Source organism: Kogia breviceps, chromosome 18, assembly GCF_026419965.1.
Source record: "Kogia breviceps isolate mKogBre1 chromosome 18, mKogBre1 haplotype 1, whole genome shotgun sequence".
NCBI classification, from domain to species: Eukaryota; Metazoa; Chordata; class Mammalia; order Artiodactyla; family Physeteridae; genus Kogia; species Kogia breviceps.
In genome coordinates this window covers 3,909,050-3,924,589 of record NC_081327.1, presented here as the reverse complement: position 1 = coordinate 3,924,589, position 15,540 = coordinate 3,909,050, and the positions used below count along the sequence as shown (strand labels likewise).

Sequence of the window (15,540 nt, the reverse complement as noted above, 5' to 3'; positions counted from 1 at the left end):
GTGAGGCACCGAAGATGGGAAGCAAGTGTCTACTGAAGTTGGTGCAGCCACCATGGAAAACAGTATGGAGGTTTCCCAAAAAGTAAAAAGAGAACTACCATATGACCCAGCAGTTCCACTCCTGGTTATAATATCTGAAAAAAGCAAAAAACACTAACTCAAAAAGATACATTTACCCCAATGTTCACAGCACTATTTACAATAGACAAGATACAGAAGCAACCCAAGTGTCTGTCAACAGATGAATGGATAAAAAAGGTGTGGTATACAAATACAATAGAATACTACTCAGCCATAAAAAAAGAATGAAGTTCTCCATTTGCAACAGGATGGACCTGGAGGTTATTATACTTCGTGAAATAAGAGAAAAACAATTACTGTGTAATATCACGTGTGGAATCTAAAAAATGAATGTGTACAAAAGAGAAACAGATTCACAGATAAAGAGAACAGACTAGTGGTTACTAGTGGGGAGAGAGAAGGGTTAGGGCAAATAGGGGTGAGGGATTAAGAGATACAAACTACTATGTATTAAATAAGCTAGAGGATATATTGTACAGCACAGGAAAATAAAGCCGTTATATATAATTACTTTAAATGGAATATAATCTATAAATATTACATCACAGTGTGGTACACCTGAAACTAATATTGTAAATCAACTATAGCTCATTTTTTTAAAAAATGAATGAATGTGTGAAGACAGCAGATGTGTATTAAAATATCCCAGTGGAAATATGGAGGTATCAAAAATCCAATAAGTTGGGCTTCCCTGGTGGTGCAGTGGTTGAGAATCCGCCTGCCGATGCAGGGGACACGGGTTCGTGCCCCGGTCCGGTAAGATCCCACATGCCGCGGAGCGGCTGGGCCCGTGAGCCATGGCCGCAGAGCCTGCGCTTCTGGAGCCTGTGCTCCACAATGGGAGAGGCCACAACAGTGAGAGGCCCGCGTACCACACACAAAAAAAAAAATCCAATAAGTTTAAGAATCACTGTATGATGTTATCTTAAAAATGAATGATGGGGCTTCCCTGGTGGCGCAGTGGTTGGGAATCCGCCTGCCGATGCGGGGGTCACGGGTTCGTGCCCTGGTCCGGGAGGATCCCACATGCCGCGGAGCGGCTGGGCCCGTGAGCCATGGCCGCTGGGCCTGCGCGTCTGGAGCCTGTGCTCCGCAACGGGAGAGGCCACAGCAGTGAGAGGCCCGCATACCGCAAAAAAAAAAAAAATGAATGATGAATGTGATAAAGTCATCCAATTTCCCTATTTGTATTCCAGCTTTACTGAGGTACGATTGTAAATTAAAAATTGTATATATTTAGTTTTTTAAAGAAAATTTTAAATAAACACACAAAATTGTTTTTCATTTCACCAGTAACAAAAAGAAGAGAAAAAATTATAACAGCAGTGGGAGTTCCCTGGTGGCCTAATGGTTAGGATTTAGGGCTTTCACTCCTGTGACCCGGGTTCCATCCCAGTTCTGGGAACTGAGATCCTGCCAGCTCTGTGGTGCAACGAAAAAAATAATAATAATACAACAGCATCAAAATTTTAAAATATTTAGGAATAAAAAAATATATTTAGGAATAATTTCCACTCAGCTCTTTGGAAATAATAACAAAGAGTTATTGAATATCATTAAAGAAGATTAATAAAATGGAGAATCATACCACAAAAAAAGTAAATAAATACAGTACAACTCTTGACACAATATATAGTTACCTATGTTTTCTTCCCATGTGGCAATTCTATGTGTTTTTGCTGGAAAAAGGCACAAGAAGGCACTTCTTACATGCAGGTTAATATTTTATTTTTTCTCTGGTTTCTGGTTACCTTGTACTTTCTTTGTGAAAATTCACCTTGCTGCACAGCATGAAGCATGCACTTTTCTGAGTGTATGTATGTATGTGTATATGTATGTATGTATGTGTATGTGTGTATATGTATATATATATATCTCATGGTTTGAAATGGTTACTTAAAAATTATACAACATAGAAGTCATTTTTTCCACTGGCATTAAATATAGGGCTGTAAATTCATCCCCCCGTCACACTCCATAGAGCCTCAAAGTGCCCCTTGAATCAGAAGATACCTCCAGTGCATGGTGGGGTTCCACACAGCGTCTATCGCCTGTGGTTAAGATGATTCAGCACCAGGGATGTTTTTGTCAAAAGTCTGGGAGTTGGAGGCTGGTGGCTGTTCCTTATTCTTCTCCAAGCTGTGTCGGATCCCATATCCAAAGTATATGACAAATCCTAGAGAAATAAGACAATGAGAAGGAAAAGTAGGTGCTCTCCCTGCTTACAAACGCCCAACAGGCCTGCTATGATGGCGTCTGACACAGTTTGCGGAGAGGGGTGGTAGAAAAGAGGATTGGGTGCGGTCACTCAAGGGGCCTTTTTTTTTTTTTTTTTTTTTTTTTGTGGTACGCGGGCCTCTCACTGTTGTGGCCTCTCCCGTTGCGGAGCACAGGCTCCGGACGCGCAGGCTCAGCGGCCATGGCTCATGGGCTTAGTTGCTCCGCGGCATGTGGGATCCTCCCGGACCGGGGCACGAACCCGTGTCCCCTATCGGCAGGCGGATTCTCAACCACTGCACCACCAGGGAAGCCCTCAAGGGGCCTTTTAATCCCAGAAAGCCACTTACCAATCACCATCCAGACGCCAAACTGGGCCCAAGTCCCAGAGCTCATCTGCATCATCAGGTAAACATTCACAAAGATGCTGATCAGCGGGAGGGCAGGCAAAGCGGGGACCTGTGGGCAAAGTCAGTTAACGCCCTGAACACACCACAGACGTCCGAAAGGCGGGCCTCTACCCGACGTGGTCGAGAAGACCTCAGTCCCATCCGGGCTGTGTGTTCAGTGCCTACTGAAGCTGGGTATGCAAAGCACTGAGTGTGGATCGGGGAAGGATCCACTGGTTTTAGAAACTCCCCTTCTTCCCTGGTCCAGCAAAGGGTGTCGAGGTCTCAAAGCATGCAGACTTGACTCACTCAGGTGGAGAGTGGGCACATAAGGTCACCTACCTTGAAGTGAAGAGGACTGGGGCTCTGGGGCTGCCTCCAAACGATGACAGTGGCCCCGATGATGAGCAGTGCCAGCAGCGCGGCTGCCGCCGTATACCCGGCGTCTCCAGAGAACATATGGCTGGGCCACTGGGCCAGTGTCAGGCTCAGGATCGTCAGCAGGAGAACTGCAAGGGTCAAGGTGGAGGAGAACAGGCTCAGCTCCGGAAGCCAAACAGCTCAAGACCCTGGGGTCACACTGAAACTGCCCACGTCACGGAGGGCCGTCCTACGTCCTAGACTCCTCCTCAACCGCCAACATACATACTTCCACCGGATCCTGTCCATTCCAGAACACCACCAAGGAGCAACCCCTGCTCACCAAGCAGGGAGGCACATCCATAGACAATCTGGCCAGATTTCAGAGTGGGGATGGTGTGGATAGGGTCACACAGACTCTTCAGAATCGTAGAGGTTCCTGCTTCAGGTACAGGTTCCAAAGGGCTTTCTTCAACTACAGGCTTCATCTCAGTTTCTTTCTCTGTTTTCTCAATCTTGCTTGAATTCTGGTCTGGTTGGTACCTGAATTAGAGGTATTCAGTCAATGTTAACTGCAGCCCCTACTCATCCAACATCAAGCAGTCTCATCCATCTCTTTCCCAACGTAAGCCTAGCGGGACATTTAGAAGGCAGCATGAGTGCAAGTGACGATTATCTCCCCTTCGGTCCCCACGAGTCAAAGACCCCCAGCCAAGGGGTAGCATAGTCTCACCTGAGGACAAGAACAGAAAAGGACACCAGGGAATAAGCAAGCAGGGTCCCGATTGACATGAGGTCCACGAGATCACTGAGCTCGAAAAGCAATGCCATGACCCCTAGAACGAGAGCACAAACAAGGTGGAGAGGGAGTGACAAACCAGTAGAAATATTCAAGTTAAGAAAATTGGTCAGAGAAGGAATGGGTATTGTCTATTTACCGGCAAGAGTTCCAGAAGCCAAGGTGGCCATGACGGGGGTGCGTGTACGGCCATGGATCCGGGCAAGTCCCCGGAAAAGGAGCCCATCGTGTGCCATGGAGTAGATGACACGAGGCATAGGGAACATGGCACCCAGGAGGCTGGAAGAGAAAATGGGAACATGTGTGAGGACGTGGAGAAGCGGGACAGACTGGGGTGTCTGCTCCCTAGTCTATGTGGGGCAAGGTGTCTTTCCCTCTTGTCTCTCAATCCCAAGGGCTGGGACACCTGAGCATCTGACAGTAGGTGGGGAGAAAGCTTTGACACTGACCTGGATGTAAGAGCACAGAGGGTGCCAACAGCCACGACATATCTGGCAGGGGCCCAGCCGACGTGGAGGAAAGCGTGCGGGAAGGGGCTATCGGGATGAATCTGGTAGTAGGGCACCATGAGGGTGAGGGCCGCCGAGACACCAGAATATGCCAAAAAGCAGACGCAGAGCGAGATCACAATGCCCAGGGGGATGGATCGCTGAGGATTCTGGGCTTCTTCCCCTGCAGGATGGGAGCAAGTATTGGGCCAGGAAAACACACGGTGATGAAATACAAAATCCCCTTTCCGGACTTCCCTGGTGGCGGCGCAGTGGTTAAGAATCCCCCTGCCATGGATAAAGGAGATGTGGCACATCTATACAATGGAATATTACTCAGCCATGAAAAGGAATGAAACTGAGTTATTTGTAGTGAGGTGGATGGACCTGGAGTCTGTCATACAGAGTGAAGTAAGTCAGAAAGAGAAAAACAAATACCGTATGCTAACACATACATATGGAATCTAAGAAGAAAAAAAAATGTCATGAAGAGACTAGGGGTAGGATGGGAATAAAACACAGACCTACTAGAGCATGGACTTGAGGATGTGGGGAGGGGGAAGGGGTAAGCTGGGACGAAGTGAGAGAGTGGCAGGGACATATACACACTACCAAACGTAGGGTGGATAGCTAGTGGGAAGCAGCCACATGGCACAGGGAGATCAGCTCGTGCTTTGTGACCACCTAGAGGGGCGGGATAGGGAGGGTGGGAGGGAGGGAGACACAAGAGGGTATGCGTATAACTGATTCACTTTGTGGTAAAGCAGAAACTAACACACCATTGTAAAGCAATTATACTCCAATAAAGATGTTATAAAAAAAAAAAAAAAAAAAAAAAAGAATCCGCCTGCCAGTGCAGGGAACACGGGTTCAAGCCCTGGCCCGGGAAGATCCCACATGCCGTGGAGCAACTAAGCCCGCGAGCCACAGCTACTGAGCCCACACGCCTAGAGCCTGTGCTCCCAACAAGAGAAACCACCGCAATGAGAAGCCCGCGCACCGCGAAAAAGAGTAGCCCCCGCTCGCCACAGCTAGAGAAAGCCTGCGTGTGCAGCAAGGAAGACCCAACGCAGCCAAAAATAAATAAATAAACTTTTTTTTTTTTTTTTTTTTTTTTTTTTGTGGTACGCGTGCCTCTCACTGCTGTGGCCTCTCCCGTTGCGGAGCACAGGCTCCGGACGCGCAGGCTCAGCGGCCATGGATCACGGGCCCAGCCGCTCCACGGTATGTGGGATCTTCCCAGACCGGGGCACGAACCCGCGTCCCCTGCATCGGCAGGCGGATTCTCAACCACTGCGCCACCAGGGAAGCCCTAAATAAACTTATTTTTTAAAAAAAATCCGCTTTCCTCTTGAACCTCCAAGAGAAACCCCTATGCCCAAGGGCAGCCTAATCTGTGCCCAAACCCCTGACGGGACACACGATGAACCATGTTACCTGTAGTAGCAATTGCATCAAAACCAACAAATGCGTAGAAACATGTAGCTGCTCCTTGGAAGATCCCATCGAAGCCAAAAGGCACAAACCCTCCAGAACCCAGGGGGCCCCATCTATGGTGAGAGAAGGAGCAAGAAAGAATGTGGTTGTGAACTGCGTTCAGCCATCTGTACTGACGGACTTTGTGGTTAACACCACAAGTTCTGGCCTCCAGGACCCCATCACCTGGCTCCATCAGCCCAGATCTCTCTAGTCCTCACCGTATATGCCCAGCTCGTCACACGTGCCCCCACGAGCATTACTATGGTCAAGGGTACCCTCCTAACCTAGAGGTGTCATTGGGTCCAGATGTGTTCGATGTGTAGTCCTGTTCCGTGAGCTGCCAGTTGTGAAGATCTCCCTTGATGAAGCCAGAGAGGATCATGAAGCTGAGAACCAAAAGGTTCAAGCCTGTGAACACTTTGTTAACCAGGGCCGACTCACGGGCTCCCAGAACCAGGACTCCTGTGGGAAGGACGGAACAGGAAACGTGCAAAAAAAAAAAAAAAACAAATCCATAGACACAGAAGGCAGACTAGTGGTTGCCAGGGGCTGGGGTATTGAGGGGCTGGACAGTGAGTGCTCAGCGGGTATGGGATTTCCTTTCAGGGTGATGAACATGTTTGCAACTCGACAGAGGTGATGGTTACACGACACCGTGAATGTGCTAAGCGCCACTTAATTGTACGCTTTCAGATGGTTGATTTCTTATTGTGAGGATGATAGCACAGGAGACGGGTCTACCAAATCATCACCTCGCACACCTTAAACTTATATAACGTGTATCAATTATATCTCAGTGAAGCTGCGGAAATAACAAAATGGTTAATTTCATGCTATACGGATTTCTTCTCAATTAAAAAAAAAAAATCTTTGATCTCAGTACAAAGGAAGAAACTCACTGGTCTAAGTAAACGATTCTCCCCCGGGGTGATTTTGCCCCCCCCAGGGGACTTATAGCAATGTCTGGAGACACTGTCATTGACACAATTTGCGGTGTGGGCGTCCCTGGTATTTAGTACATAAAAGGCCAGGGATGTTACTCAACATCCGGCAATGATTTAAAAAACGAAACAACAACCAGAACGAACCTGGGACTTCCCTGGAGATCCAGCGGTTAAGACTCCACCTTCCACTGCAGGGGGCGCAAGTCTGACCCCTGGTTGGGGAACTAAGATCCCGCATGCGGCGCAGCACGGCCAAAAAAAAGGAAACCCTCAAATGCACGGAACAGCCCCACACGCCAAAGAACGATCCAGCCCAAACTGTCAGCGGTGCCAACAGTGGGAAACAATGGTCTGTGTCTTGCCGTGCCGTCTCTCAGATCACAGACCCCCCTTTCCAGTCCTAACGCCCCCACCGTCCTTCCATCCCAAGCCTCTCCCACCCCAGCTCCCCCTCCCACAGCTCACTCTTCGCATCCTATCACCGAACCCTGTCTTACCCGTAAGCAGCATTACCAAGCCCAGCGCAAAGAAGTCTGGGTGCTTGGCCAGGAAGTAGGGCACGTGCAGAGAGAAAGTTCCCTGTAACACCCGAGAGATGTGGTTCCCGATCAGGCTGTCAAAAGCGGAGCTCCAGGCGCGGGCCACGCTGGCAGTGCCTGTAGCAGCAGAAGAGGAATATTTATCCACAAACATTCACTGAACCCCTACCACGTGTCACGGGGCGTATCTGGGAGAGGTGGGGGGACGCATACAAAATACCGAATCTCTAAGAGTTTCTTTTCATGGGCTGGGGACAGTAGACCCAGATGATCCACAAAATAGGTCAACTGTTTAATGTTAGGAGATCAATGTTATGCAAAAAAAAAAAAAAAAAGAGGAAAAAGAAAACAGGTTCAGTGGGCGTGAAAAGTCCGGGAGATGAGGATTGAAGTTTTAAATCAAGTAGCAAAGGGAAAATCCCATGAAGGCAACAACGGAGAGACTTCCACGTGGCGAGGGAATGAGCCTGTGGGACATGCCTCCCTCTCACCCACTCCCTACACTTTCCTTTCCTCGTCTGTTCTAGGCCCCATGATTTAAGGAAAATAGGAGAGAGCAGAGTGCAATGAAGTCGTGGCATTTTCCTGCCACTATGACCCACTTCACCCCACAAGGTGAATAACAAATTTCTCACCAATGAGTCCAGACCTAAATCCCACCTCCCAGTTTCCTGATCCTAAGCCCCACCCCCATCACCTCACCGATGACATAGGACAGTATGAGGTTCCAGCCAGTGATGAAGGCACACAGCTCTCCCACTGTGACATAGCTGTAGAGGTACGCTGAACCAGAGCATGGTACCCGGGCCCCAAACTCTGCATAGCAGAGCCCAGACAACACAGAAGACAGGGCGGCCACCAGGAAGCAGATGACAATCGCTGGCCCCGCTTTGTCCTTGGCCACTTCACCAGCCAGGATGTACACACCGGCCCCCAGGGTGCTGCCCACGCCCAGGGCCACCAGGTCTAAGGTGTTCAGACAACGAGCCATGCGGCTCTGGGACTCTTTCCTGGGCTCCAGAGGCCGCCTGCGGATCAGCTTCTGACCAAAGTGGTAAACCTCCTGACGCAGCATCGTAGACACGGTTGAGGAGGCTACAACCTGCTGAGAAAGCAAGACACAAAGCCATCAAGAATGTCCGTCCGCCCCTGGCCCTGGAGTTCAATCCCACAGAACACTGGAGTTACGGGGAGCGGGTGGGAAAAGTACACACTGGACAAGTTCTCTGTCTCTCAGCTTTGGTTTCTTCAAACAGAAAGAAGACTTTTAATGTATTTCAAAGTTACCGGAAGAGTTGCTTGAAGAGAAGTGAGGGGGGAGCACATTATGTATCCCCAAAATGTGCCATTTGGGGATGTGGACTGTTTTGAGTTGAAGGCAATTAAGACCCAGCAGACTGGACTTCCCTGGTGGCTCAGTGGTTAAGAATCCACCTGCCAATGCAGGGGACATGGGTTCGATCCCTGGACCAGGAAGATCCCACATGCCAGGGAGCAACGAAGCCCGTGTGCCACAACTACTGAGCCCGCGTGCCACATCTACTGAAGCCTGCGTACCTAGAGTCCGTGCTCCACAACAAGAGAAGCCTCCGCAGTGAGAAGCCCACGCACCGCAACGAAGAGCAGCCCCGCTCGCCGCAACTAGAGAAAGCCCGCGCGCAGCAACGGAAGACTCAACACAGCCAAAAATAAAAATAAATTAAATAAACTTAAACAAAAACCAGCAGACTCAGGAAAAGCTCCTTGCCTCTCCCTTAACTGCTCAAAATAATCTACATTAGGAGGCTTATGCCAGGAAGAGATAACTTTTTTTTTAACCAGAGAGAACTTTTTATCTCAGAAAGACTTAACCTGCACGGGAGTGGCAAACATTTGCTTACCAAAGCATTTGCTTTTCCCATCTTTCTGTGACTTCTCTTCCCCTTGAAGCCCCAGATCCATACCCCCTTCTCTTAGCTCAGGGGAGCATATAAGCCTCAACTGCCTGTCTTTGAACCTCAGAGTTTTTATGGGGCTCCCGTACGTAGGAAATTATTTAATCTGTCGTATATCAATTTAATTATCAGACTCAGCAAAGAACCTAGAAAGAAAAGTTTTCCACCCCTATAGAAGCAAAAACTTCCAGCACAGTGCCTGGCACACAGTAGCTGCTTAAATACTATTAGGTGAATGGATAAGAATGTTGATCCTTAAAGTGAAAACAACCAGCTTGGGACTTCCCTGGTGGCTCAGTGGTTAAGAATCCACCTGCCAATGCAGGGGACACGGGTTCGAGTCCTGGTCCGGGAAGATCCCACATGCCACGGAGCAACTAAGCCCATGGGCTACAACTACTGAGCCTGCACTCTGGAGCCAGTGAGCCTCAACTACTGAAGCCCACGCGCCTAGAGCCCGTGCTCCGCAGCAAGAGAAGCCACCGCAATGAGAAGCCCGCGCACCGCAACGAAGAGTAGCCCCCGCTCGCCGCAACTAGAGGAAGGCTGCACGCAGTAACTTAGACCCAACGCAGCCAAAATTTTTTTAAATAAATTAATTTTTAAAAAAGAAAAGACAGGGCTTCCCTGGTGGCGCAGTGGTTGAGAGTCCGCCTGCCGATGCAGGGGACGCAGGTTCGTGCCCCGGTCCGGGAAGATCCCACATGCCGCAGAGCGGCTGGGCCCGTGAGCCATGGCCGCTGGGCCTGCGCGTCCGGAGCCTGTGCTCCGCAACGGGAGAGGCCACAACAGTGAGAGGCCCGCATACCGCAAAAAAAAAAAAGAGAGAAAAGACATCAACCAGCTCTGCTGGTTCAAATCTAGCACTGTGATGTGTAGTTTGTTTGATTTTGCATAAAGCATATACCACTTTATCCTCCTTTCTTCTATAAAACAGGGAAATTTATTATTATCATCTTTATTCCCTTCCTTCCTTGATGTGAGTGAAGTGACAGTTTAAGGGGCTCGGTGATCAGAGCGATGAAACCAAGTCCCTGTAAAACCGAATTCCCCTGCTGAGTTTATGATTCACCTCTCCATCCAAAACTTTATTCCCTTTCTTGTCCCAACGCTGTTCCCCTCAGGATTGAGGGGTATCAAAGATAGGGGGGATTGAACTCAGGCGGGACCCTGCAGGACCCTCCTCATACAAAAGTTTCTCTCTGTCCCCTCATTGGTTTGTAAAGAAAGGATTTCGCCTCCTAGGTCTTCCCCAGTTCCAAAGAGCAGACTTTAGCAGTTACTAGTTAGGGAAGTGAGAGTATGCAGAAACAAAGGAAAAGCAGTACCAAATGGCCTTAAAGGAAAAAACAGCAGGGACCAGCCTGCTTGAAATTCCTCACGTAGGCTCTAAGTAAATAACAAAATGCCTCAGCCATTGTGTTTGCTCTCTTCTAGAAAGAAGTTACGGGATCACAAGACCTTGACGTACTAGTTTGCTTTGCAGGAACTCCTAGATCAACCATAATCACCAATGACCCACTGAGTCACAAAAATGCTGTCAGGAAGTCTGCAACTGAGATCTTATCCAGAAACTAAAATCACGAAGATCACCTCCCCTTTACTCTTCTTTTCTTTAGAAACCTTGCAACCCCGCCCGCCAGCAAGGTGGATTTGAGATCAACCTATTTCTCCCAACTTCTCAAGAGGGTGGCACCCTGGCAATTGATAAACCTTTCCCTGCCCCCAACACCACAATGTGTCAATTTGTTTGGCCTCACTGTGCCTCAGGCACAAGAACTTGGATTCCACAACAAGCTCACACTCCACACATTTCTACACCAAGGCTCCTGAAACCAGAAGCTTTCTCTTTCATTGCTTGCAGAGTGAAATTGAACTGGAACTCACAGTTGGCGCATAATTAGATGGAATTTGCAGGGAGGGACAGACTGTAGCCCAGCCCAGGGAATGCATCAAATGGGAGTGGCTCCCAACTGCCCGGAGGGAGGGAGGACTAATCTTCCTTCTGAATCAGAAATGATGGAACTCTGTTTCCTGCTCCTTTGGGGCATGAAATGTCTCCTCACTACAGGGCTGTAGGGCTAGGCTGACCCAGTGAACAGAAGTTATCATCTGGGGGCTTCCACACCTGATACTCCAAGTTTTGCATTTTGGTTAAGGGCAAGCATTCAAAGAGCCAAGAAACTATGATTAGAATCTTGGCTCTGCCAACACCCCTGTGCCTTTGAACAAGTCATTTACTGCTCTGGACCTCTGTTTTCTGCTTTTTTCAAATGCTGCTGATGAACCCTTGGGCACTGTCAGTAGGAAAGTAAAATGGAGCAGCTGCTGTAGATAAAGTATGGTGGTTCCTCCAAAAACTAAAAAATGGATTTACCATATGATCCAGCAATTCCCCCTATGGGTATATACCCAAAGGAACTGAAAATAGGGTCTCAACGAGATATCTGTACACCCATGTTTACTGCAGCATACTTCACAGTAGCTGAAAGACGGAAGCAACCCAAATGTCTATCCGCAAAGGAATGGATAAATACAATGTGTTCTATACATACAGTGGAATGTCATTCAGCCTTTAAAAGACAGGAAAGGGAATCCTCTGGTGTTGCAGTTGTTAGGACTCCACGATATCACTGCAGGGAACACAGTTTCGATCCCTGGTCTGGGAATTTAACATCGTGCATGCAGCGCGGCACGGGGGGGGGGGGGGGGGGGGGGGGGGGGTTTAAAAAAAAAGACAGGAAATTCCGATGCTTGCTACCACACGGAAGAACCTTGAGGACATTATGCTAAGTGACATAAGCCCATCACAAAAAGACAAAAAATGTATGATTCCACTTCTATGAAGTACCTAGAGTAGTCAAATTCATTTGATTAGAGACAGAAGGTAGAATTGTGGTTTTCTAGGGTCGGGGGTGCGGGGGAAATGGGGAGTAATTGTGAAATGAGGACACAGTTTCAGTTTTACGAGATGATAAGAGCTGTGGAGATTGGCTGTGCAACAATGTAAATGTACTTAACATCACTGAACTGTACACTTAAAAATGGTTAAGGGGGCTTCCCTGGTGGCGCAGTGGTTGAGAATCCGCCTGCCGATGCAGGGGACACGGGTTCGAGCCCTGGTCCGGGAAGATCGCATGTGTCGCGGAGCAACTAAGCCCGTGAGCCACACCTACGGAGCCTGTGCGCCTGGAGCCTGTGCTCCACAAGAGTGGCCCCCGCTGGCCGCAACCAGAGAAAGCCCACACACAGAAACGAAGAGCCAACACAGCCAACAATAAATAAATAAAATTTAAAATGGTTAAGGTGGCAAATTTTATGTTATGTGTATTTTACCACCATTTTTTAACAGTTCAGCCAAGGACTTCCGTGGTGGCGCAGTGGTTAGGAATCCGCCTGCCAATGCAGGGGACACGGGTTTGAGCCCTGGTCCAGGAAGATCCCACATGCCGTGGAGCAACTAAGCCCCGTGCGCCACAACTACTGAGCCCGTGCGCCACAACTACTGAGCCTGTGCTCTAGAGCCCGCGGGCCACAACTACTGAGCCCGACTGCCACAACTACTGAAGCCCGTGCGCCTGGAGTCCGTGCTCCGCAACATGAGAAGCCACCGCAATGTGGAGCCCGTGCACCACAACGAAGAGTAGCCCCCGCTCGCCACAACTAGAGAAAGCCCGCGCGCAGCAACAAAGACCCAGCGCAGCCAAATATAATTAATTAATTTGAAAAAAAAAAAATTTCAGCCAATGATAAATAGTAGAGCCAGCTTCACAGAGTTGCTGGGTGTAACAAACCCCAAAGCGATTTAATATAAATCACCATACAGTCCTCCTCCTCGGCGCAAAATCCGCAATGCTCAAGTTTCTTAGTTTCCCCTTGTACCCCCAGAGGAGGAATCCACAGATACGGAGGGCCACAGTATACAGGAGACTGAAATCAGTGGTCCACATGTCATAAACCCTATATAAGGGTAAGGTTTAATACTGTTTGAACACCAATCAAAAAAAATGAGTCTTGGGTTTCCCTGGTGGCGCCGTGGTCGAGAGTCCGCCTGCCGATGCAGGGGACGCGGGTTCGTGCCCCGGTCCGGGAGGATCCCACGTGCCGCGGAGCGGCTGGGCCCGTGAGCCATGGCCGCTGAGCCTGCACTTCCGGAGCCTGTGCTCCGCAACGGGAGAGGCCACAGCAGTGAGAGGCCCGCGTACCAGAAAAAAAGAAAAAAATAAAAATGAGTCTTGGGCTTCCCTGGTGGCGCAGTGGTTGGGAGTCCGCCTGCCGATGCAGGGGACGCGGGTTCGCGCCCCGCTCCGGGAGGATCCCACGTGCCGCGGAGCGGCTGGGCCCGTGAGCCGTGGCCGCTGAGCCTGCGCGTCCGGAGCCTGTGCTCCGCAATAGGAGAGGCCACGACAGTGAGAGGCCCGCGTACCGCAAAAAAAAAAAAAAAAAAAGTCTTAGAGCTTCCAGACATTGATGCAACCTCCCCCTACCCCACCTCTTCTTACACAAGCACACACACAGCTCCTAGTTCCTTCTGCTTTCGTCTGGAAAACGGGTCTTGCCACCCTCAAGCTGGAGCCAGGCTGACTTCACTGCACACTTGGATTGCAGAGGTCTCTCGCCTGCAGAAGAGGGGTTGCCCAAGACTTACCAAATTCTTGGAGCAGAGAGGCTGGGGCCCTGCATCAGACTCAGTGAGCTTGACTTTACGCTGTGTAGGGCTGGAGCTGACACATCTCTAAAAACCAAATGTGGGAACGCTTCCACAATAAAAAACAACCCAATCCCTGGGTGGGGATGGGTGGGGATGGGCGGGGATGGGCGGGGACGCTCGGGGGTGGGCGGGGCACGCCTGCAGTGAGACAATCAGCCAGTCGAGCGTTCGTTGTTACCCTCAGGGGACCGTTCTGAGAGTTGGAGTCTGTGTGTGGTAAAATACACACAGCAGAAAATTTACCGTTTTAACCATTTCTAAGCGTGCAGTTCAGTAGTGTTAAGTACTTCATATTTTGTGCAACCAAACAAGTTTTTCATCTTGCAAAACTGAAACTCTGTACCCATTATACTACAATTTCCTCTTTCTCCTCCACCGGTTCCTGGCGATAACCATTCTACTTTCTGTCTCTGAATCTGATGACTCTAGGTACTTCATTTAAGTGGAATCAAACAATATTTGTCCTTTCCTGTCATGCTTATTTCACTTAGCAGAATGTCCGTAAGGTTCATCCATGTTGTAGCATGTGTTAGAATTCCCTTCACTTAAAAATAGATAGCTAAAAAAAAAAAAAAAAAAAAAATCGATAGCTAGTGGGAAGCAGCCGCATAGCACAGGGAGATCAGCTCAGTGCTTCGTGACCACCTAGAGGGGTGGGATTGGGAGGGAGAAGCAAGAGGGAGGGGCTATGGGGATATAGGTATGCGTATAGCTGATTCACTTTGTTGTACAGCAGAAACAAACACAGCAGTGTGAAGCAACTATACCCCAATAAAAATGTTTTTAAAAAACGCATTAAACATCATAACAGGGCTTCCCTGGTGGCGCAGTGGTTGAGGGTCCGCCTGCCAATGAAGGGGACACGGGTTCGTGCCCCGGTCCGGGAAGATCCCACATGCCGCGGAGCGGCTGGGCCCGTGAGCCGTGGCCGCTGAGCCTGTGCATCCAGAGCCTGTGCTCCGCAATGGGAAAGGCCCCAACAGTGAGAGGCCCGCGTACCACCAAAAAAAAAAAAAAAAAAAAAATTCACTGTTTTTAAAAAAAAAATTTTATTGGGGTGTGGTTGATTTGCAATGTTGTGTAGGTTTCAGGTGTACAGCCAGGTGAATCTGTTATACATATACATATATACACTCTTTTTAACATTCTTTTCCCATATAGGCCATTACAGAGTATTGAGTAGAGTTCCCTGTGCTAGACAGTAGGTCCTTGAATTTTGTTATTACTTAATCTTGGACAGATGCTCTGTACTCTAACGCCATCATCGCAGTCACCAATGCTGTATGATGAAGTGCCTTCGACTAAACCACACTTGACGGAAATTCGAAGGCCACCAAAGCCAACGTTATAAAGTACATACTCAATGACGTTTAAAACACAACCACGATATTTGAGTAATCACTTATTTCATGAAAGAGGGAAGACCGAAAAAAACCAAAGAATGATACAACTCTGAAGATTACAGAAAAATGTTTTCTGATTATGAACATTCATCTTTCATTTAGAATCTAGATGACACAGTCCTGTTTCAGAGAGTGTTTGTAAATATTCTAAATGAAAGGAATGTTTAGAATTGTATTTGAATAAAATATTGTTTAT

General features: G+C 48.7%; 1 protein-coding gene across 1 annotated transcript; it reads right to left on the bottom strand.

Moving 5' to 3' along the window:
• Nucleotides 1-1,789: 1,789 nt before the first annotated feature.
• Nucleotides 1,790-9,006, bottom strand: LOC131744531 (cationic amino acid transporter 3-like). Its single transcript, XM_067018859.1, has 12 exons — nt 8,854-9,006; nt 7,999-8,401; nt 7,255-7,413; nt 6,098-6,275; nt 5,772-5,884; nt 4,296-4,518; nt 3,986-4,125; nt 3,781-3,883; nt 3,391-3,590; nt 3,030-3,196; nt 2,649-2,757; nt 1,790-2,257 (listed from the first exon to the last, which is right to left on the bottom strand). The coding sequence occupies exons 2-12, from the start codon at nt 8,369-8,371 to the stop codon at nt 2,139-2,141; spliced, it is 1,884 nt and encodes a 627-aa protein (XP_066874960.1). The 5' UTR covers nt 8,372-8,401; nt 8,854-9,006; the 3' UTR covers nt 1,790-2,138.
• Between the last annotated feature and the right edge of the window lie 6,534 nt (nt 9,007-15,540).